Source organism: Barbatula barbatula (assembly GCF_947034865.1).
Source record: "Barbatula barbatula genome assembly, chromosome: 20".
Lineage (NCBI taxonomy): Eukaryota > Metazoa > Chordata > Actinopteri > Cypriniformes > Nemacheilidae > Barbatula > Barbatula barbatula.
Window position 1 is genome coordinate 16,323,288 of NC_136783.1, and position 25,406 is coordinate 16,348,693.

Consider the following 25,406-nt stretch of genomic DNA (forward strand, 5'->3'; position numbering starts at 1 on the left):
TCTGTGCAATGTAATCAAACCGTCAGTTTACAATAAAGTAATTTGGCTTCAAGTCAAAGCAAATTAATCTGATGGGAAAACCAATAAACTCTCAGGCACAAGAGCCAAAAAATGAGAATTTGAGAAATGATTTAGATGGAAAGAGTTGGATGTGGAGCTCTGTTAATATGCAGGTCTTGATGCTATCTGGCCGTGCGTCTGCTGTATCTGAGGAGCTATTAAAAGGTTGAATAGTCTCCAGCTGGGACTACTTCAGCAGGCCAGGATACCATCTCTCATGTCCAGATGCTGTGCCCTTCTCTAATTCACCTTTAAGTGTCCCCATTGATGTTTAAAATGTCACTGCTGGAACTTTCGAGAAAACATGTCTTGTTGGAGCGTGAACACGATTTAATGGCCTACGGAGTTGAGGGTGTTTTGTACCTTAAACTCATAGGACTCCTCAATGATTACTTCAAGTTTCACGTTGTCGCCCAGCATCGGGCGACCCATCTCGGCGATACGTCTCTCATCCTTTTCTTTCGCAGTCAGGCTGTCCTCCTCCCCGTCCTCTGAGATACGTATGAAGATAGAAGAAGTGTACAGAAATTTGTTGGAGGGGGGAATGCGGAGAGGGAAAGAGAGGTATGGTGAGTATTTAGAAGTTATAAAACGTATTCATGTGCACCCTACGATAAGAACAAACATTTAACTATGAAGAAAGACAAAGGCATGCAGGATTATATCAGTTCAAGCGACGTCCTCACACAATGTAAGCTATGCTAAGAAGTGTGGGAAAGAAATGCTGTCAGTCTTGACCGGTTAGACATGTTTAACAGACTGACTGGGGTGTGGGACTTGAAAATGTTTGTAATCTACAAACACAATTAGCAAGGGTCCTAGACATGTTATAAAGTCATAGGATATATAGTTTAAAATTTGGTTTTGTATATCAGGGAAAATGTATTTATAACGTTCTAAAGCTACACTAAAATTGGGACAAAATCTCTTGCCTCAATTCTACCCCAATTATTCAAGCTTTCAAGTGTTCTGAACATTTTGTATATTTCGAAAATATTTAAATTAAAGATGTCACAAGATTAAAATAAACCCCAAAAAATGGGATTCTCATAATTTCCCTTCATAATTCTGGGGGTCTGAATGGATTCAATGGATTCCTGTTATGAGCGTGGTAAGGAGAACCCAAGTGCAGGCAGCAAAACGGGGATAAGGGGTAACAAATAGACTTTAATAAACAACACAGGAACAAAACAAAAACCCACGAGGGGGTGACAAAACAGGGTACACAATAAACTGAACTAAACTCAACAAGACTTAACCATAATACACTAAGACTGAAACAAAACACAAACACTGACTAGACTATACTTAAGCGTATCTCTCAAGAATTTCCGGAGCAGGAACAATATACAGCAAGGTAACACATACAACGAACCAGCACAAGACAATAGACAAGAGGGCATTAAATAGGGAGACTAACAAAGGAGATAACAATGGGCAGGTGTGGGTAATGTGACACAGGAGGAAAGCAATACTAGGAACGAGAGGGGCGGGGCCAAATGACGAGACAGGAGAGAACGCATATTATGTCCTGATTGACAATAATATGTTTCTCTCCACATAAAACACATGGGCCTGTCATGATTCTGCCCCTAGACCAGAAAATCAAGACAAGAGCAGGCAGAATCATGACAGAACCCCCCCCTTAATGAACGCCCCCTGGCGTTCACCAAGGGAGCAGACTAACGAGACAAGACCGACTGGGAAACAGACAACATCCAACAAAACATAGTAAACAAAACTAAGGGCAGACAAGCAAGAACAATAAATGGGTTGGGATGGGACAATAAAAATAACAAACAAGGGAGGGGGGGTGGGGCAAAACAAGAGTTCATGGGAGGAAGTCCAAAGGGTGTGGGACATGGGGGAACAGTCTTTGTCCCTGGCGCTCGGAAGCGCGGAGTCCCAGGGGACTTAGGGGACACCCTGGGGGGCGGCGCTCGAGAGCGCGAAGTCGCCGGCTGGAAGGCCGGCAGGGCAGGACTTGACGCCGGCTGGAAGGCCGGCAGGGCAGGACTTGACGCCGGCTGGAAGGCCGGCAGGGCAGGACTGGACGCCGGCTGGAAGGCCGGCAGGGCAGGACTGGACGCCGGCTGGAAGGCCGGCAGGGCAGGACTGGACGCCGGCTGGAAGGCCGGCAGGGCAGGACTTGACGGGACCACCGGGACCACCGGACTTGACGGGACCACCGGGACCACCGGACTTGACGGGACCACCGGGACCACCGGACTTGACGGGACCACCGGGACCACCGGACTTGACGGGACCACCGGGACCACCGGACTTGACGGGACCACCGGACTCCGAGCCGCCCTCCGTTGCCTCTTCTTCTTCAGCCGAGCCACCCGCCTGGTGGTCGGCTGCAGGAATGATGTGAATGGGGCGGGCGGCTCGGGATTGGAGGCCTCGGACGAGGACCCCCAAGATTCCCGTCTCCCCCGCTTGCCAGTGAGACTGGGCGGTTGTGGAGAGACTGCAGAGGTTGGAGAGTGGTGCGTGGTGATGCCCACAACCCCGATCTGCAGAGGACCACTCTCGGGTATCGCAACCAGCGGAGATGAGTAAACTGGGTTCGATGAGGTCGCGGACTCCGAACGCGCTGCGGCAGTTACCCAAACAGCGTCGAAATCCAACGGCCTCATCGCCCTCATCTCCGAGCGAGAGAGTGGCTCTCTGAGACCGGTGTTGAACAGCACCGCCAGCTCACTCTCCCCGAAGACGCCCTGTTCCGCAATGTCCAGGAATCTCTCCACATACTCGTCCACAGTCTCACTTCCCTGGCGAAGACTGCAGAGGCGACGGGCCACGCTGGACCGGTCAGTGTCCATGCTGCCTGCTGGGTTCCGTTCTGGCTGGTTCGTTCTGTTATGAGCGTGGTAAGGAGAACCCAAGTGCAGGCAGCAAAACGGGGATAAGGGGTAACAAATAGACTTTAATAAACAACACAGGAACAAAACAAAAACCCACGAGGGGGTGACAAAACAGGGTACACAATAAACTGAACTAAACTCAACAAGACTTAACCATAATACACTAAGACTGAAACAAAACACAAACACTGACTAGACTATACTTAAGCGTATCTCTCAAGAATTTCCGGAGCAGGAACAATATACAGCAAGGTAACACATACAACGAACCAGCACAAGACAATAGACAAGAGGGCATTAAATAGGGAGACTAACAAAGGAGATAACAATGGGCAGGTGTGGGTAATGTGACACAGGAGGAAAGCAATACTAGGAACGAGAGGGGCGGGGCCAAATGACGAGACAGGAGAGAACGCATATTATGTCCTGATTGACAATAATATGTTTCTCTCCACATAAAACACATGGGCCTGTCATGATTCTGCCCCTAGACCAGAAAATCAAGACAAGAGCAGGCAGAATCATGACAGATTCCCATTATCTATAACAACCATTTTCACACAATAACTTCATAAAAACAGGATATTGAGTGAATTGGCACAATTATATACATCTGTATAAAATCACATATTAACATATTTGATAAACAAACAATGTTATTAATGAAAAGATAAGGGATGAACAGGACGGCAGACAGATACCTGCGATGCTGATAATGCTGGATGGGATGGGTTTGTCTCTACCCTGCACTTTTCGGTACACATTCCTGCCTGATGAGTCCAAACACATACACTGAACAGTGTTAGCAAAGACTCTAGCAGACTTTATTGATTTATATAATCTATGACGGAGCAAAGCGTAAGGTCAATTATGAAAATGTCAAATATCACTTGAGAACAGCACATGAAAAGTTTACTTGATGTAAGCCTACGTTATATAACAATAGACAATGCATTCAGCACTGTATATCCCTCCGTCTATATAATCAATCTATCTGGAAAATAATTGGAGTTTTGTTTCCACCCCATCTTGGACTATTTTATTATTTAATTTTTGTACCACTAGTGAATTTGCAATAAGAACTTTTATTGTTAGGACAAACAGGGTAGTTTATGGCATTGATTGATTCAACACTGAATCACTGAAGTGATCGGACCAATGCTGAAAGCGATACACAACCGCAGTATTTACACTTTCAGGAAAATTATACAGTAAATGGATTACAGCTTTGTGTAAGGGTGTGTCAAGATCGCCAGAATAAGAAGGAAAAACACTCCTCCTGAACTTTGCTTTAGAAGCCCATTTGTGCGATCACACCCCTCTCATGAATAACATTCATCCGATTCTTTTCACTTTCGTATGCTAATTTGAGCTAGCGCTGTTCTCTCAGCGATGACATTTTGCACGAACAGACACTCCCTAGACAGAGCAGCTATTGTTGAAGTTGAAAAAGAGTATTTGAAGAGTCATTGTGCATGCCATCACAGTTAAATGAGTACGATGGGGTGTTTACCAATACTCCGATACATCAGCATAGAAAAGGTATTTTTCTCAGTTAGTAATAAGTCTGTTTGCCCTCAGGAATAATGCAATTGAGGATTCCTAAAGTTCCACATTGGGTTGTGCCGAATTTACGCAATATTAGGCTATGGTCATACCTGGTGGCATCTTAGAAGTGACTGACAGCTCATGCGATAATGTGCAAATGCCGCATGCCTTGAAAATGTGGTGTTGGTGAACTCATAATGCACAAGTACTATGTAATTATGTACAAGTACTATTAAAGTTAGTTTAGATCAAATTGAACTTGTAGTTTTACTTAAAAAAACAGTGACGTTTTGCAGGAAATTTTGCTACTGTACTTTTGATTTTGATCCTTATTGAGTAAGCAAATACTTCTACAGCACACTAAGTGTCTACTTAAATTAAAGTGTGACAAACTTATGCTCCAAACCGGTAACCAGACACACCAGATGTTATATTGACAGTTTTCAGCTCTGAGAAAAGTAAAATGTAATGTCTTACCATAAAGCTGTTTATCTAACAAAGAAAAGATGATCACAAGATAAAACAACAGAAAAAACATTTAGCTCAGTTAGCAAAGCAGGTTAGCATTAGCATTAGTGACAGCGGCTGAGTTAGGTAGGCCTACTAGGGAAATATTACCATACCTGTCTTCACGAAACCACCTAAAATCATAAAAAGTTCAAATTAACTTCCTATTTGTTTAATCTGTGATTTCTTCCAGAACCATATAGAATGACAAGAAACAATGTTGTACTGGACAACATAAATGCAAGAAATAAAACAATTATACTGTATTTGTTTATACAATGGCCTCTTTTTTAATAATTTACTTAAGCCCCACTTAAAAATGTATGAATTGTATTGCATCACATAACAAAACGTGACAAATCAAGTGTCGTCTGCAAACATGATGTTTTGATCACAAGGTCATTTTTAGGAGTAAACGCAGGTGTAACCACAAATGTAGTTCAACATCTAAAAGAACAGAAAATATCTTTATGTTGTTTTTCAAAAGTGCTTGTACTTTTTTTGTTTTACTTGATTTGATCATTTAAATAATAGAGTAAAATATTTTTTTTCATTTAAAATAATGACACACATTCTCACATTTTCAGGTGTGTTTAAGAGTTCGAAGGCTTTTTGGACCATTAAATATAACAGATACAACTTTGCATGGTCAAGTAAGATGAGATGAACAGTAATATAGTGACAGGAAAAAGCCAATCAAAACAGAAACAGCTTACCACACTCACGCAGCAAGACAGCTGGCGCAGACAGACGAAACAAACAAGAAAATGGAAGAAAAATGGAGATAAAGAAAAAGCAAAATAAATATAAATGAACTAATAAACATAGTAACAGATGCTGTAGGGTATTAAAAAATCTGACAAATATAGCTGGAAGTCATCAAACATGGATAAGTGTAAGTTTTGTACTGGACTAACAAGAATAGAATGGAGACTTGAATTATAATTATAATATAAAGATCACAATTAATCTAACCTGACATTTTTGTCATCGTATCGGTCACATATTTGTTGACTGTATGCTATTAATGATTTGGCCCAAATGGTGAGATCATGTTATAAAGCTAAGAGCTTAGAGATGAATCCCTTCTACATTGGGACCTCAAAAGCTCACAGGATCTGGAATATGGCAGTAAGTTTACTGTATATATCTTCTCCTGGTCTGAAGGAAGTATCCCTACAACTTTAGTCCCAGCTAGATTTCACATATTAAAAGCTCGAGTCAGGGCCAATTACGCCTGTTGTTTGAACAAGCTCTTCGGTATGAGGGATAAATTGAAATTGAGCGGGAGGACGCCACTTTTAATGCAATAGTAGAACAAAAGTAGAGAATCAGCTTTGTAGGAGGAGAGGAGAAAAGGAAAAAAGCCAGAATAAAGGGCAGCTACAGAGAAAAAAAGGCTTTGTTCATTTTTTGCCATCTTTCACCTGTCCATCCTCTCCTCCTCCATTCTGGTTCCTGCAGCTCTATGAAGAAGTTTGCATGCTTGTCATACTCCTCGTGGTCATGAATATTAACATTTATGGTTTTCCTGTTGGGGGAACATAAATCACATTTGAAGGTTTGAACTGTGCATGGGTATTAAAGGGATCGTTCACCCAACAATTCTGTGATCATTTACCCATTTGTCATTTTAAACCTTCTGCAGGACACTAAAGGAATATATTTTTTTAAATGGTAACCAAACAACACTGGATCCCATTGACTTCCAATGTATGCACCCAAAACCACAGTGACATTTCTCGAAATATTATCTTTTGGGTTTCACAGAAGAAAGGGTCATATACAACCTTTGAATTACAAAATGGTGGATAAATGATGATAGAATTTTTATTCTTGAGTGAACTATCCTATTAACTATGAGAGATCACTTGGCCACATGCCTGATGCCTCTTACAGTTTTACAGTTGTTTATCAATTCCATAATCTCATAGAGTATTATATGTCCCCCACTTTTTTACTTCCTTGGTCGATTAGGAAAAAGTATTATTTGTAACAGGATAACATAGGTGGGTGGATTATGATCAACTACCCTGACAAAATGCCTACAGCTAAAACAGCAACTAATTTCTCGGCTGGCTTTGCATTGTAACTTCCAATTCAGCCCAGATGTCAGCACACCGGAGCCGATTAAGGACGTGGGACAGAGGGAGAAACTTCCCACCTTTTCTCTCACTCATTTCCACCAACTGTGGCTCTCCAACCTCCAGGAAGAAGTTCTTATTTTTTTCATACTCCTCGTCGTCGATAATATTGATCTGAATAGTTTTGCTGAAAGAGAAACAGAAGGAGGGAGAGGAAGAGAAAACAGCAAAAGATTGCAAATGTGAGAAAAGCTCAAGGAAGAGACGGCCGAAGAGAGCGGCACATCATGATGCAGTACAAACTGAACAAACCTTTCTAAGCCTCTGAAGATGTGTTTTTGAAAATATGGTTAACATTTATTGTCTGTAACACATTCCCAAAACATGTTATGTGCCTTAAAGTGGCCCTAACTTACACAGTTTCTGTATATCTAATGTTTATCTTAAGTATTTACAGAATAGTATCGCACCCTTCAAATATCCGCAGAGTCTTTAGTTTGATCACATTTATAAGTAAGGAGCCTGTAAGGGGTGATGGGGGTATGTGGTGAGGTAATAGGGAGGACATAGGGAGCTTAAAAGGACGACCGGCAGGACTGTTGACGAGAGAGGACCGGGCCCGGACATATATTTAGTTTGTGTATGTTTTATGGCCGGCAGTCTACCGTGAGGTGGCTGCCGGTTACTTCCGTGTTTATTGTTTATTTAATTAAAATTTAATTCTTCAAATGTCCGCCCTCCTTCCTTCCCTTCTATGGAACTTTGCTACAGTGCCATACCCCATCCATGTGATCTTACTTCCAATTTACTACCAACTCCTTTTATAAAAACCTGTAAGATCTCAAGTGATGATATTCAGCCAGCTCTTGCTATGTTCGCGCACAAAAGAAAACCCTGCTGGTCTGTGGGTGTGTCATCTAAGACATCCCTGACAGAAAGCTAAAACACATTCCTTAGAATACAAAACGCATGGTACGCCTACACTCAAAACATACAACCAGTCTATGAAACGTCATTGAGTTTTATAAGGCATACTTGTAATTCCAAGAGCTTGCAGTTGTTCTTTTGTCCTCTAGAAGATGTCTGTCCACCTGTATGTCTGTGACAATCTATAATGACTCAACAATCCACAAACTGATACACTGCGACAAGCCCAACAAGGACGAACAGAGACGGATGCCTGCGGATGGAAGACCAAACAGTGTCTCTCTGTACACATCCTATAGATTTATGTAACCGTGCGAGCTCCCCGCACACTCAGTTGCAGGGCACGTAAAAAAGCCTGACACCAAAAACACGCTGTACTGTTTTGCATCTCATCTTATTTAACAGGGAAGCTTGTACAACTCTTTCATTGCCATCCCTTCTCTCTGTTGTTTGCTCAACCACTATAGATGATAGTGTAAGTGTCCATAAGGTTCATTTTATGGGCCAATCCGCAGGACACCAGCCCATGTTTGAGGATATCCAGAAGCGCTCCGTCTGCCTGTAGAAATGCTTACCAAATAAGGAGGGTAAACTAATGTGAAGAACAGTGGATACTTCCCTTACACACTATTTATACTTTTATGGCCGTTTGCACTGACGTAAACAATAACAGATTGTACAGAAGACATGAATGGGGCTCAGTCTGTGTTTTGTCTGTAAATAACCAAAAAGAAAGTAACGGAAGCAAAACTTTATAGCTTAAAACCATCAGTTAAGATGTTTTAATTTGTTAACCGGGGGTTTGAAATAACCCGAGCAAAACTTGATACCAGTTTGATAACTTGATACCAGATACCAGTTTGTTTAAACCAAAAGGGCAATGAAACAACAAACCTGGAGCACATCGTGCCATTTAAAGTACAAGCCATTGACACCAGCCTGATTTCAGTACAGCCAGCGACACATGTTTGAGTTAAATTCAGTGATTTATGTTATATGGTAACACCACGAGAGACAGACAGAGAGACGTACTGTGCAGTACATAAACAGACAAAGATGAAGAGACAGACAGACATACTATGCATAAATTTGACTTTGTTGTTGTTCTATTATGATGACTTGTTTGGCTCGCAAAACAATAACTTGATCTCATGAAACTGAATACTTTAATGTTCTCTGGATAGTTATAGATTAACATGACATATTCTACACTTTCAAATGAGACAAGGTCATGAATGCCATCCCCAGCATTTTGCATTGTACAGACTTTGCAAATAAGACATATTCCAACAGATATCACGATAATAGCGTTATGTATCGAGTAGTGAAAATCTATATGTTGTGACGGCCAACTAGACTAGATATAGTCTCCTACTGACCGGTTATATGATAAGTTGCAAAGTCTGTACAGTATCTTTGTTAGTCAATTCTGTACTACAGTAAATTGTCAACCACATCTACTACTACAGTGGCTTTTCCTTTAACTTGCTGGTAATTGACAGTTTTTAATCCTGTACATAATTCTATCCTATCATAAACATAAAGCTTTCTTGACTCAAAAAGCAGAAAGCATTTGGCTGATGTTAAATGTGAGCTGGAAGGGTCCAATGGCTTACCGAGCCTAGAGACCAGATCTGTAAAGCCAGTTCTGATATGAAACTCGGAGTCAGTCCCCACTGTGTATTGTTACCAGAGTGAACAGGGCAATCGAGGAACAGACTGTTACTTTTCTTCCAAGAGTTGTAATGACATGGCTTCCATTTTTCTTTCTGCCCGTATTTATCTTCATCTCCATACGTACCTCTAATTTGTATCTCCCCTGTCTGTGATAACAAAAGAATCTGATCGCATTCATCCAGAGCAATGTGTAGGAAATGATCAGGTGTTTTATAAGCAAGGAGCTGGTAGACAGGATTATATAAGCGTGAAGACTGCTTGTCAGACAAAGGTTCAGATTGACAGCGCTGTAATAGACACGATACTAGGTGCTGTATGAAGTTTAATGAGGCTGGAGTCACATCGTCATAGCTTATCGTTTTTGGCTTTACAGAAGAAGTTATGCCCAATAGGTATAGTGTACAAATTCATTTGAATGCAGTTCCTAGAATTTATTTTTATTTTTAAACGACTCACCTTCATGCCATCCCACTACGACTTCTTTCCTTAGTTGAACACAACTAAAGCACATACATACAGTATTGATTCCGCATGTCTTCGGATGCAATATGATCGTTTGAGAGAGAAACCAATAAGGGTTTATGCTTATTTATTAAAACTGAAACAAACAGATCCAGCAAGATAATCAAATCTCATTGGTTCTCACATGTATCGTGAGTTTTCATATGCATGTTTGGACACATGACAGAAGATAACAAGAAGGAATTTTAAAGGGGCGATGAATTAAGACATACATTTTAACCGTTTGTTATATAAGAGGTCATCGTATTCAAGCGAACATCCTTTAAGTGTCAGAACTGAAAACGCCCTTGTTATTGAAATGACAATTGTTATTGACACCAGGCCCAGTGAACGCATGGCCCTGGAATGCCCCTTTCATAGATAGGTTGAACACCGCCTCCACAGAAGAATATCAAAGACTACTAGTACTAGTACAGTACGGAACCAGATAGAGGGAGCAAGTTTTAAGCATTCCGTTAAAAAGATCGCTAAATATTGTGCAGTGCCTGGTTGTGGAAGAACAGTCGCTGCAAAACCTTCCTTTGGATTCCGACATTCGGTATGCACGGTTAAAGTTTATTTCCAGCTCTGGATTTGCGGAGAGACTAAAATGAAAAAGGAGTGCTGTGCAGTCAATATTTGATCCGACAGGAATGGCACAGCAATCTCATGTGAGTAAAACGTATTTGTACTATGCATCACTATTGCTTTGTTAGAGATCACTGGATATTTCCTGATAATGTGTAACCGAACGTTACGTGTCTAACCAAATTCACAGAAGGATCCAACTAAGTTTACTACGCAAACTGCTATCCAATCATAGCAGTGGGCGTTTACTTCCAAGTCTTCAATGCGGCGCGCCCATAAAACAGAGCGTTTTTCGAGCAAGCCTCAAAACCGGGTAGAAAATAGCCACTTATTGAATTTGATGTTTTCGAATGTAAAAACCATGTGAAATTCAAAGGTAGACCTCAGACAGAACAGTATAAAATAATAAAAACGGACAGTTCAGGACACCTTTAATAGATGTTTAACCGAATAACTAAAGAAAGTAAGTAATATCTGGGATGACAAGGTTGGGGAAATAAGAGAATTATTATGTTTGTTGGAACTACTCCTTTACATCAATTAATCTCACTGGATTACATATATAAAGCTAAAACCACAAATCAAGTGCCATCTACAATTTTTTTTGCATTTTGATCCCCCGTAGAACAGGTGTTGTTCACTAAAATAACTATGATCAACAAGAAAAAAATTATGTATGTTTTCCTTTTTTCTAAATTAATGACAAATGCGTCTGTGTTTACCTAATATATGTTTGTGTACCGTGCATTGACATTTTTTATTTATAAAAACATACACATACATGCATATAAAAAGTAAACATTTTGGTAAATATAAATAAATACATTGAATAAATATTTCCTAAATATGTATACATGTATGTGTTTACAAAATACAAAATTAAAATGCACAATACAGAGACATATGTTATATGAAAACAAACTTTTATTCTGGATGCGATGAACAGCCATTAATCATTTGACAGCCCTAATTCAAAGTCAAAAAAACACTTTTTGACCATGTACTCTATGTATTACCACATGCTTAAGAGAAGTCTCATCTACTGTAAGAAAGAAATCTTAAAATCAAAAGTTCCTGTATTCAGGCAGGACTACCATAAAAAACACAACCTATTCACTAGCATCCAAAACATGACATCAAATGTCAGTTTTATTCAATTTACGGTCCTGTTTGTCATCAAAGCAAGCGAATATAGATAATTTTCTTCTGACCTGACTCCGCCTGTCTGTTCTGCCTCCTGGGGCGTACGCAGACACAGATTTAAGGGCCATGAGAGCAGCTGAGGTTGGGTCAGTTTCCTCAGGCAACAGAAATATTTGCCCTGAGAATTGCTGTAGGCCCAAGTAGGACCAAAATCCCAGAAGAGAATTCTGCCATGCATGTCTATAACATCTTAAACATAGAGACATAATAAATAGAGAACTCGTCCTTCCTAGCTTTCACCCATCTGGGAAGGCTTTCAACTAGATGCTAGAACATGGATTTGCAATCGCTCAAATAGCAGCTTTTTCACATTTATTTGCATATATGTTTATCTAACTATTATATATCTCATCTTCCTGCAGAAAAGGCTGATTTGAGTAGGTTTATACAGTGGCAGATGTGAGATGTCTTTGCTTCGGAAAGAACTTCAGCTCATGCTTGAGGACAATGACAGCAGGAAAATAGTGTCAGACGAAATGTTACGCTCTGTGCCGCTGTAAACAACTGATGGAGACATAACATCAAAGTGTGAAAACTGGCCACAGTTTGATGAGTTGCACACCTGCACAAGCCACTCGGACAAGAGAAAGTTTGATTTGCGTCAACATTTCAGGAAACAACAAGTATCACTGGTTTTCTCTAACTATTTACAACAAACATAAAAAAAACCTTAACACAGATTAGAAACAAGCTGAAGCCTATTCAAAATAAGAAAAGTTTTCAAATGAATGCAGTCCTTCTCAGACCATTTCTCTCTCAATAACTAAAACCTGAATGAATAAAAAACTTACATGCTTTATTGGATAAAAGGTTGCAATGAACACATAATGTCTGGGCGTTTTACAATCTGTATAGTTTGGTGTACAGTATTACACCACAAATCAGCAATGTTGTGCTAATCCAAAGAATGTTTGTGACATAGAAGATTCAGAAAAGGTTGTGATTCCTAGGCAGTTAAAATGTGATGACCCTATTTCCTAATTCAACCTGTGGGGAGTTTTTAAACTAGACTTGATCTGAATTATTTAACCAGTATGAAATCTCTGACCTGTAAAGACAGCGATTACTTATTTTGTAATCGGTCAGATATTCGTCCGCAAAACCAATTCCCAAGCTAAGAGGACAGATGGCTTATTTCAAAACCAGGTTACATTCCTAATCCTCTTCTTTTTGTGTGCGCTTCACCATAATCGGTACTATCAATGGCTTAAAAAAGCAAAATATTGTTATTTCTGACTAACAAATCCCAGTTCTGACAAAGGAACTGAACCAGAGCGTTTTGCCAAGATACAGGGTACACAAAGACTTAAATGAAGCCAACTGTCCAACTTTTAAGGAAACAGACAGGATGAGGAAAGCTTTTGAATAGCCACTTAAGTCATCATTAGATCACCCTCATGTTGTTCCAAATCCTTCCCACTTTCATTTTTCTTGTAAAGACAAAAGGTGAGGTGGATTCATTTTGATGGTGTTTTGACCCACTTTAACTCCTGGCTATTCTTTCCATCTGAAACTTTCGAGGTGCTTTATTAAAATGGACAGTTGACTTATAACTTTTACCCTCGCGTTTATGACTCTTTCTTCTGTAGAACACAAAAGAAGAGATTTTGAAAGTGTCCATACAATGGAAGTCAATGGGGGTCCAATGTTGTTTGATTATCAACATTCTTCAAAATATATTCTTTTGTGTTCTGGAGAAGAAAGACATACTTATTTGGAAGTTTTTCGTTGAAATATCACTTTAAGCATTAAAGGTATAACATAGTTTCGAATAAAGTCATAAATGGAAGAACATTGTAATGCTGACAAAATATTCAATTTAATGTTTAATCCAAGCTGTGCAGTATATTTAAGCAAAGCCAAATATAGTTCCATCTCCATTCAGTCACAGCTTCTGAAAGGATGTTGTCATTCCCGGGCAAAAATACAGAAAAAATACAGCATTGTAATGCTCCTGCCAGATACATCACAGCCGGACAACATTCAGTCATTGGATTTAGAAGTAATTTTTTTTTTTTGCATCTAATGACCGTTCACAAATATGATTACTGTTGTCAGATTATTATTTTGGGGGAGAAAGCCTCAAATACATTATGACACTTCTCTCAACTGTTCCAGGGGACAAATAGAAATGTATTTTCTTTTATGGTGTGCACTACAGTTGGATATCACAAACATTTTTAGCTTTCTTGTTATACCCTATAGGCCTATTTAGTAAGAAAAACTATGCATTTTTAAATAATGTAATAATTTTTATTATAAAGGAACCATAATATTAACAAAAATTCCTTGAATTTACAAGGACAGTCTATTATACACTTTCGAACGAGGTAAACAATGCTAGTTCAACTATGGTCCATAGGAACATCCTGTTTCAGTTCTTTAACACTGCACTAACATTTTTTATTTATATTTATAAGCAATGTTAACCATTGAAAATAATATATACATAAAAAACTCAACTGAAATCGGACCCGTGTTTACATCTTGCAAAGTGTTCAATGCAGGTATTTTGTGAAAATACAATATACACTTCAGTATTTTCCCTCTCATGCGACTCAATTTGACAAAATGACAATAAATTTGGAGCAGCGCAGACAAAACTTTCCTTCCCAAACTGATGTATGTAATGATGCCGCTGGTTCCGTTAAAATAAGGATTGGGTTGGAAAACTCCATTTCCCTCAAGAATTGTGACTGCACTGACGATGCTAACCACGGACAAAACAGGCCCGGCGCAGATCAGGAGAGGAAGCGAAATGGAAATAACAGCACTTCAGAAAACAAGGCCTATTCCTGGACACACTTGAGAGGGTATTATTTTAAACTACTTAAATGCAATCAACGCTCCTCAACAACAAACTGGAAAAGCCTGTGACGATGATGGCGACAGTGACGGCGATGAGAGATGATAATTAAAGGCGCACTCCTTCCCCACCTCCACCCGTCAGAGTAATGCATTTAAAGAATATCGGGCAGGGAGCCTGACGGCCTCTGAGAATGAGCATGAAAACACGATCTGTCAGACCCTAAACTGATGAGCGGATGGTAACGGTATGTGCACCGTGTTAGGCTACGGTCAAGTTATTGCCCTAATAAGCTAATGCCTTGCAGGATGGTTTTCAAGTTTTGGAATGGAACAAGGGTGAGCTATTATATTAAGTGCGGTCAGCAAAATGTACAACATTTAAAATGGTGCAGTGTTGCCAAGGACACTACAACTGTAGAAATACTTAACATTAAAAACAATTAGCAGTTTACAACACTAGGATGAACAAATCCTAGGATGCATTGTAGCTCTACGCAAGAGCAAATCCTTATCTGTGCGTTACTGTAATAAAGTTAACGGTGGATTTAAGTTCTTCTCTCCCTCTACAAACGTTAACTTTCATCCAGTTTCCCTCTGTAAAGTTAAACAAGCAAGAAAACATGGTAATCCCTCACTGCGATCCATTTTTCCATAGTCTGCAGGAGGATATTCCTCATCTTCCTGCCTGCCCTTGTGTTTTTGTGAGGCTGAAGTCATGGAAACTACAAATAGAGGAGAACCTTACAGTAAGTGGAGAGGGTGAAAGAAAAAAATGAAAGAAGGGAAAGTGAGTGAGAAAGACGTGAAAGAAAGAGAGTGCTAAAAGAATGTGTGGAACTTTCATGTAATATTTCCAGAAGTGAGAGCAGGTCTGACAAATGATAAATGAACCATCCGAAAAGCATTCTAAGACCCGGAGCAACATCGCTGAATGAATGACCACTGTTTACATTCTTCACCGCTCGGGGAGAAATTCTGCAGAGATTTTCCACTGTTCTAATTATAAGCACTATATTTGTTATCTAACACGAAGGGCAATAGCGACAGGCATTTATATTGGCTAATGCCCTGGTGACCCCATCCCAGCCCCGCCTACGTTTCTAGATATCATCATCGGTCATTTAAAAGACATCTAAAGGGCAAGGGTCTACTGAATTTGATTTCATTTTTGCAACTTTAACAATACTTTGTAACCAGACACACTTTTATGTGCCTGTTCAAAATCACAATCACTCAATGTGAATGAAGATTTTTCATCATGAATGAATAAACTAAACTTAACAGGCGGATGTAATGCTTAGACATTGAGCAAGATTCATAAAGAACAAACTTGCCTTTAAGGGACACTGACGGTTATTTTGATGTTGGTTGGTTGGCTTTCTTGTGAGCCAAATGCTGATTCATTTTATAAAAAACACTTAATACATTTTTATGACCTCCCTTAAAAATAACATTTTAATCAGTCTGGTGTCTTAAAAATGAATGCATTAATGCAATTGCATATGTAAAGCGTACACAGTCCCAAGACCGTTTAGCAAGCATTGGAAACCTCTGGAAATAATTCAGATTAGTCAGAGACGATCATAAAATAATAACATGCCAAGAGGGGCTACATAATAAGATTACTAATCCTGGCAGTGATGCGAGCAATGATTCAACGGTGGTGTGCGGTTGACTCTTGTATTGCCATCTGAAACAAGTCACATGGAATCATCTGACAGGCTGCGTGTCTGGGCAGTTCTGAGCTGGCAGAAGACCCTTGTGACAGAAGGGTCTGCTCCTCGACAGAGGAAAAAACATGCTCCAAAAAAAAAAACCCTGGAGCATCTTTCCTTCTCTTGCGGAATTGGGACCTAGTTTTGGAAGATAGAAGCAAAGTAAAAGATCCAAAGAATCTCATAAACTCATTTTCGTCTGCTCCTTTAAGTTTGATTCTATTTGGCCATCTTCTTGCTGACCGTCTTTTTGTTTACACTTCCTTCCAATCTTCGGTGTTCATTTTCTTTTCTTCCACTCATCGGCCTGATACACTTCGTTTCACAGTGTTCACACTGTATAGACAAACAACTGCCCGAGGTTTTCTGTCACTGTCACATGATTAATGCACAAATCCTCTAATTAGACCTGGGCGGGGGCAAGAACTCTTGCAACTGTGCATTACACATACGCATAGTGTGACCTGATAACAAAGGTCACCTATCTTAAGACCCTAACTCAGCATTTCAACTTCTCTATGTTCTATTCAGTTTTTGTCAATGCCGGATGTAAAATATCTCTACTGCCTGAGAAAATCACTGTAAAATGTTCTTAAGAAATCACACACAGAAGTCTCTGAGACAACCCAGGCTATGCAAACAGTCAAACTCAGGGCTGGAAATGGTGGGAAACGAAAGGGGACGCAGTCCAGGGAGTGAATTTCAAAGGGGGGCCACCTAAAATCGAGGGGAATAAATTTTTTTACCCACTTAATAGCCTGCAAACGCTATGCACATTTCATAGAAACATAAAGTGGAATTTTCTGCATCTACGGTTTACAAATATAAAAAATGTATCTCTGCCCTTTCCACCACTGGTCAAACTACTATCCAACAACACTCTTTGCCTTTTGTGATGGTTTTGCAAGGCAATGTTTGCACAGAGTTTGTGCTATAAGTAACAAAGTGTGACCATAAAAACCCAGCTTAAGTACTCAGTAAAGTACTCACTTTTTGTGATTCTGCATAAAACATCCTACACAATGTAAACAACATTCAGTGAAAATATAACATGGATGTGTTTATTGGCCATGTCAAATAAAGAAATCACAGTGAAACTGGTGAAACAAATGGTTGAAATCACAAGTTAAGTAACAAATTAATATGATAACGGACAATATATTATTGTATTGTATAGCCTAATAAATTACTGGCAACAAGGAACTTTTAGTTTTCAAGTTCTGTATTATAATATATGTATTAAAACAGGAATAATACTATAGGGGTGAATTATTCACAGAAAAAAAATCTTCATTTTTATTTTGAAGAACAATTCTTCTGACTACTTTGAGGGACTTCACAGATGTAGCTATTGTGGAATACTGAATTTTACAAGTTCATTCCTCGTATTTTAATTTCCTTTTCTCTTAAACACACTCACACAAGCATCACATTGTGTTTGGGAGAATGTTCAGACATGCTGTAGCGACAAGACACTGCTAATAGAAAAAAAAAACTATTGGACAACAAACTTGTTAATGACAAACATTATATTCATTACTCAGCATGAGCACTCTAAGAGGAAACAGATGGTTATATTGCGTCTTTGACAGCCCCTCATCAGTATATAACACTTAATGCTAAACCAGATTTACTAAACAGGGCAAAATAGCACGAGAACGCAATTTCAAAAAGTGCCAGTCGGAGTGGACATTTCTGAGGTTTACTAACAAGGTGCACAGGCAAAAGAGGCGTTTCCGCTACTGTACACCGTTAGTAAATATGGCCTTTATTATTCAGTAGTTTTAGCACGTGTTTGTGCCTAGGTGATATGATGGGAGGTTTATTAAAGCAGGAGACGATAAGTTAAATTTGATCTACACAAACATGACTAGTACTCACACAAAGACATTGACTGGATCCACATAAATCAATAACATTAAAACATCTTTTGGCACGTCACATATCTAGATCATCATATGGTAAAATCTACAGTACAATCTGGCATTCTCTAACTTACATACAGTACAAACATCAAAAGCGTACATTGCTTTGAATAAACATGATCTAAAATCTTTCACAGCCACCGCGATTCCAAATGTCTCCAGAATTCAGGGACCGGCCCTCTTCTCCGAACAGGAGACCTGTCCATATATGGAACTTCATCCGTGGACATAACCAGATCAGCGTGGTTTAGGTTGCTCACTTCAAAGCAATTAATTTACTTCTGTTTACATTCATGCTCGTCTTCCCATTAATCATCTTAAAATAACCTTAAACGACAGATCTTTTCCATTTAAACATCTTGGACCGTATTCAGAGCTGTTTATCTCCGCCTGGACAAATCTGTTTTCGTTATATTCACCCTGCCATGGAAAATGTCTGGGGTTCAGGCCACCTTGTCAAGTACGTGATCATACAAATAAATGTGTGAGGAGGGCCTGTTCCTTGCCAGAAGTTCTAGCGCCGGAGCCCAAATTCAAGCTGTGCGTCGCAACGATCATGGAAACGTAATTGAAACGTGGAAAGCTTCTACTCATTCTCTCTAAGCCAGATGCTTTCAGGACCACATTTTTCAAGCCTTTATTGTGTGTCAAAAGTATGTTATTGGAGGAACCTAATCACACCAACCATTAAGAGGCTATGTTAATATTTTTCAACCCAGGTAATGAGTTTTGCATTCCAGTGGGCCCAAATTTGAGGTGGAAAGCATGTGTCTGCAATGACACACTGAAAGTTATATAATGATATATTTCTGACCACAACACTAATCTTCCATAAACATTTCACACACTTTCTGAACACGAAGGGTTTAACAATATGCATAATTCTGAAATGTGCAAAATGGAAACATTGGAGTGAGCAAAGCTAAAGGAAAAATGGGAGAGTGATAAAGCAAGCAAGAAGAGAAATATGTAAAGGAAAAATGAGCCAGAACAAAAATCCTCGATGCATCAAGAGGAAACAAATCCCAGGAGAGATAAAGAGCAAAGGTTGAAAGTTAGAATCAAGCATAACAGATCGGAATGTTTTGAAGATCCTGGTGAGAATTAAATTAGCATAACTGAACATTTTTAATACGCTTCTATGATGTGCAACTGTATCAAAAGTTAACTAACGCTTTGAGTTTGCCATCAAATATACAGTTCTAAATTTACATAAGGGACACAATGTGTTCAAATATTAAGAAAAAGTTACACTTACGAAATCTCATCATTCTGAAACTCCAGGACTCCGTGGGTATCTTCAAAGTCCTCTCCTCCACCTTTCGCTGTGCCTTCAATGGTTTTAAACGGGACCACGACTACTCCACGAGCTCCAGAGGTACGCACCACCTTCACCTCCATTGTACCAATGCTTTCGCTGACATGAATCATGGGTTCCTCAAATGTGAAGATTCCAGCATGGTCATCATCAAAAATAGTCACTGTCGCTGTGCAGGGAAGGCCAAGACCAGCTAAAGTCTCTACGTGATTGGCGCCTGGGTTCCCATTGCCTGTTCCATCAGAAACCACCTTAACATTGCTGAGATGAACCAGGAAGTATTCATCTTCTTCAAAAATGTCATCGTCGATGATGTCCACTGTGATCTCCTTTTCGGTCTCACCCGGTTTAAATACTATTAAGCCCTCTGTGAACTGATAATCGGAGCCTGCATTGGCAGTGCCATCCTCAGTTCTATATTCGACCGACACAGTGTTTGTCAAGTCGCCACCGCGCCGTACCACGTTTAACGCCACCGCCCCACAGTTCTCAAGACACTGATATGTACCTGGGTCAAAAAATATTTTGGAGGAGACATCGTTATCTGAGACTTCCGAGCGAAGTTCGTGGATGCCGATTGCTTTTCTGGCCTGGTCTGCAGCGTGCCTCTTCAGAATATTGCCGGCACCGGTCATTAGCCTGGTGGCCTGGCAGCGATAGAAAGCCCGACTTTTCTGCTGGTGGGTTAGAACTTGATAGTTGGCAAGCTCAATGAGCTGCTCCATCTCTTTTTCCGGATGTTTCTGTTTCAGCTCCTTTAAAATCCTGGCCATTTCTTTCCTGGCCTCTTCCTCATCCATGCCTTTATCTTCAATATCCACCGTGCCGTCAAACAATTCCTCCCCGTGAGAGTTAAGAATTCCACCAACCATTTCGATATCTGCCTTGGCTTGGAGCTCAGGCTCGCCTTCTGTTTCGATGATTATTCCCCTCTTTTTTCCTACTCTGTAACGTTTATGCACATACTTGTAGAACAGCAGTCTGCGGTCTGCAACCCAAGCAAACAAGACACAAATCGGAAAGAAGAAGAGAGTAAGAAGTCCTTCCCAAACTTCCACAATACCTGGGGAGATCACTGCCAATATCAGATAAAGCCACGTGTATGCAAAGATACTCCATGTTGCTGTGACAAAGAACACTCTCAGGTGCTTGACCTTACGATGCTCTCCTTTTGGTATCACAGAGACACAAAGACCAATGATGACAAACATGTTAAAAGCTGCACTTCCTACGATGGTGTTTGGGCCGAGCTCCCCTGCAGCAAAGTTGTGACCACACACTTCAACCACGGAGAGCATAATCTCTGGAGCGGACGACCCCAGAGCCATGAGAGTAAGATTAGAGACGGTTTCATTCCATATACGAACGGTCGTGGTCGTGGTTTCACCATTGGGCTTCTTGATGGTGATCTCTTTTTCCTGGGATGTGATGACTTCGATGGAAGCCATAAAGCGATCTGCGATGATGGACACCCCCAGGAACATGTAGAATAAACCGACAAAGTACACAGTGGCTCTCGCCAATTTATCTCCAAAGGACGGGTTCAGCGGCATCCAAATTGGCAGAACCACACCCTCCTTGCATTCATTACTACCGCCGCATGTCTCGTGCGTGGAAGTTTCATTAGAAGAAGTATCCACATCCAAGCTCGATTCGGAGCCGCCTGCAGAGGCGGGCACAAGCTCATGGGAGAAAACTAAGAGGAAGATGCTGAGTTTTAGAGCGAGAGAAAAATAGGATGAAGTCCTGGATTGGCCCATGTTCCCAGTGATGTATTTTGTTACTGCTCTCCCTTACCTTGTGAGAAATACAATAATGAAGAAAATTGTTATGAATGATACAAGATGTCAGATCACAAATAAAATAAAATGAAAAGATTTGCAGATTTACTTTTTTGTTAAATATTAACAGATGCTTCAAGAGATAGTTTGCCCACAAATGAAAATGCTGTCATCATTTACTCACCCTCTTTTAATTTCAAACCTGTATTGTTTTGGTTACAAACATTCTTCAAAACATTTTCGTGTCCATTTTGAAATGACAAGAGGGTGACCTTTTGGGGTGAACTATCCCTTTAAGCTACCATTTAACATGAGTGACCATATCTTTAAAACATGCATAAACCTAAACTTGACATACTGGAAGATGATTCAGAAAGACACATGACACAAAGCATCTGTTTGACTTCCGAGCACACACATGCATGCATGGTGTGCAGGTACAACCTTTTTAAATCAGAAACAATGACAACGGATCTAAAAAGTATATCATGTAACTACATTTATGGCAACAAAATGGGTTAATTGTAACAAAGATCATCTCTACTTTTAAAGAAACTATATGGAACACTCCCGATAGCTGGTACAAATGTAAAGATAAGCAAAGTCATGCTTGGAATTAAACCTTTTGGAATGAATTAAGATCCACACTTTTTCTCTCCAATTTGAATAATATGTGCAGATTATAATACGCACCGTCTCCCTTAACTAAATATTCAATATTTTCTTTCACTGCTAAAACATTAAGATAATACCTTTCAAAGCGCAATGTTCTTGTGATGCAAAAGTCTTCACACGTAGACGCATCTGTGATTGTGACGCTCGGAGATTCACGCAAAACAGCTTCAATCAACCGGACCGTTTACCGGGAGCGCACGTTCGCAAAGTACCGCGACCGTTCACTCTCATCCTCCGGCGCTTAAATCGTTCCTGTGAACGGGAGAGCTGTTTCTGTGCGACGCGCCTTATTCCCAGCTGCGCGGAAAGAGAGTTGTAAGCTACTTTTCCGAAGTGCTCCAAGCATATTTTCCTCTTTCCGTACGGATTCGCATGCCTGGCCGGAGGAGGGGGAGTTGTGGGCTCCGCTCGGACCGTGCGGTGGCTTCATGCCAGACAGACAGTCCGCCACATGATGGGCAGATAACAAACAGAGGACACATTTCAACACCCTATCGTGTAAGATGGTACGGGAACATTTGAAACGCTGGCCAATTATTAAAATGAATAGAATAAATATTTAATAAAATCTTGCACTTACATTTATGGATTTGGCAGACAGTTCATTCAATGTAGTCATTAGTTTATTCTCATATTGTTAATTTATATTGTTGTTTAAATGATGGTATTTACTTAAATAAAGTTTAATATTTAAAATAAAACACATGCTCACATTAACCAAAAACAAAATTATTGTAATTTATTGTAATTTATTTTACGCTCAGGACAAATTATGTAGTATTTAAAAGGTCACCTAAAAATGGTATTCTTTCATTGTTTACTCTAATATCGTTCAAAACCAGTATGACTTTCTGTCTTCTGCAGAACACAAAAGAGGATAAAATAACAAAACAACACCGGCCCCCTTTGACTTCCATTGTGCGGGCACAAAATAACTGCGACATTCATAATATACACTCCACAGAATAAAGAGTCATATATAGATTTTAAACAACAAAAGGATAAATACATTTTCGATTTGTGGTAAACTTTCCCTTCACATGGACAGTTCACCCAGAAATACAGTAAATAGCAGGTAAATTATAGTCAAACGTGCCACAGAACTGTTTGCTTTCTTACATTCTTCAAAATATCTTCTTTTGAGTTGAACGGAACCCAGACATTTATACAGATTTAAAGCTTGAGGGTGAGTAGAAGACAGAAGACATTTTTGGGTGAACTGTTCCTTTAACTAACTCAGCAAAGTCAGATCCACATGCCGTGTGTCTAATGTAATATAACACTTTCCGCTATCTCGTTCATTCTTCCAACTGATCAACTTTAAATGCCTTGAAAATAGTATCCTCAACAATTACATTTAACTATAATGATGTATACGATATGTTTCCACTAAAGCCTTGCCACGCAGCTCATCTCTGCATTCGTGACAATAGCTGAAGAAAAGACACGTTTGGAGCCCTATATTGAGTCAATGTTATGCCGGGTCACATTCACCAGTGACGTGATCTCTTGTCGTGATGTGTCGGTCTGCATTACAACAATGTGACCTGAAGGTCGTCTATTAATTTGAATCATGTGTCTTATTGTACCTTGCCTAGACGGAAATGCAGACGCAAACCAGCGGAAATGCAAATGTATGCATGCATAAAGCTGTCATGCACGCTCATGGGTGATGTGATCCAACATGATTGGTTTAGTTAGTTGACTTTGGTGGTAAATGCACACAAGCAAAGTTGCTAACAGCCAATACAAACTTCTTGTATCATCCATGTCTAAGCAAAGACAACTGGCATCTTAAAGGTGGATATTTGGAAAAGCTTGTCAAGACATAATGGCAGCAGAGAGACAACAAAAGCACCGTGACAGGAACCAGTTTTGAACCAAATGTTACTGCAAAATTTGAAATATTCCCTGATTCTGAACTACATACTGCACATTTTATACCATCCCTGATTCACAACACACCTCAAGATGTGTCATTGTTGAGAAGCAACCACGAAATGTTCGAATGTAACTCGCTATGAACATTAAATCTTGCGGCTTGTGCTGTTGTGGCCAGCTTTCACCTCACATAGCTCCACAGCCAAGCTGCGAGATGTGAAGGAAGGTCTGAGACGAAATGAGCTCACCGCTGACTCAATGAGGTGTGTTATTCCCTCTGCAGCTCCACAGACTGGCCGCGTCTCATGCCTGACTTGGCTAAAGAAAACCTCTCCACCGTAAAACAAATGAAAACATTCATATGCAAAAGCATGCTGTCAGTTGCTCATGGGCAGTCAGTCGATGGAGTAATTTTTTGGAAGAGCTTGACCGTTCTCGATTCCCTTGACACTAAAGCATGAAGTCATAACTGGTGTGAATGAGCTGCCACAATATACCTGAAAGTTTTACGCCACGTTTTTGTTATAATTGTTTTTCAAATGATCATTTTACTTTTTCAAACTAATTTTTATAGAGACAAAAATGACACCACAAAAGAATTGACTATTATAAGGTAATCATATGCAAATGTTAAGCAAAAATGATGTGCCACAAATTCTTCTCTCCATTGCAAATTCTTTAACCATGTAACTGGGAATTTTTCTGATCAATTCACATCTGCAGTACTCGTGAAATATCCACCTAAAAAACGTCTAATTCATGTAATCTAAAATAATGCATAATGATTAAACACATTAGCAACTAATTTATCAATACAAAACATGTCACTCCATACTACCACAAGTCATCCGATAACATAATGCCTTTAAACGCAACTTTGTACCCCAGAGTTCCCTAAAAATCAAGCCTTAGCACTCACCTCTGTATTCCCTGTGGTGCTGTGAGCGACTGACTAGAAAGAGAAGCTGTGGCCGATAACCTGTCTAAATTTATCAGAAACAAGCATTGTTCTCGGACCGATGGGCCAGTGAGTGCCTCTAAACATGGACAGCATAGTTGGGTTGCTCCTTATCGTTCTCGTCTTCTTCAGCCACTTCCATACAAGGCTGTGCTCTAAGCCTGTCACTCGCTCGCCTCTCTCTGAAGCTCCCCTATCTGCCAGTTCCTTGTCGTTACGAGACACGTGCAAGATAAAGGGGCTCCGCTGGCAGGTTACTTTCGTCTCTCTGTGCGTGTGGGCATTTGTGTCTGTAAGTGTGAGGAAGGCAAGAATGCGCTGGGGATGTGAAATCCAACCTTGGTGATTTTCTACAGTTCCCAGGACCCCAGATGGGGGAC

General features: G+C 40.0%; 1 protein-coding gene across 5 annotated transcripts in view; it reads right to left on the bottom strand.

Moving 5' to 3' along the window:
- The window catches only part of slc8a1a (solute carrier family 8 member 1a), a 29,724-nt gene extending 4,391 nt beyond the window's left edge, over positions 1-25,333 (bottom strand). Inside the window, exons 1-7 of one of the 5 annotated variants that reach the window (XM_079482625.1) lie at positions 24,988-25,215; positions 19,672-21,528; positions 6,413-6,516; positions 5,102-5,119; positions 4,956-4,970; positions 3,632-3,700; positions 424-551 (exon numbers count right to left, since the gene is read on the bottom strand). In XM_079482625.1, the coding sequence (XP_079338751.1) occupies positions 424-551; positions 3,632-3,700; positions 4,956-4,970; positions 5,102-5,119; positions 6,413-6,516; positions 19,672-21,491 (2,154 nt within the window). In that variant the 5' untranslated portion in view covers positions 21,492-21,528; positions 24,988-25,215. Of the gene's footprint in view, positions 1-423; positions 552-3,631; positions 3,723-4,955; positions 4,971-5,101; positions 5,120-6,412; positions 6,517-19,671; positions 21,529-22,264; positions 22,375-24,987 lie in introns of those variants that run through there. The other 4 variants (XM_079482626.1, XM_079482627.1, XM_079482629.1 and 1 more) reach the window with 4 other exon arrangements.
- Between the last annotated feature and the right edge of the window lie 73 nt (positions 25,334-25,406).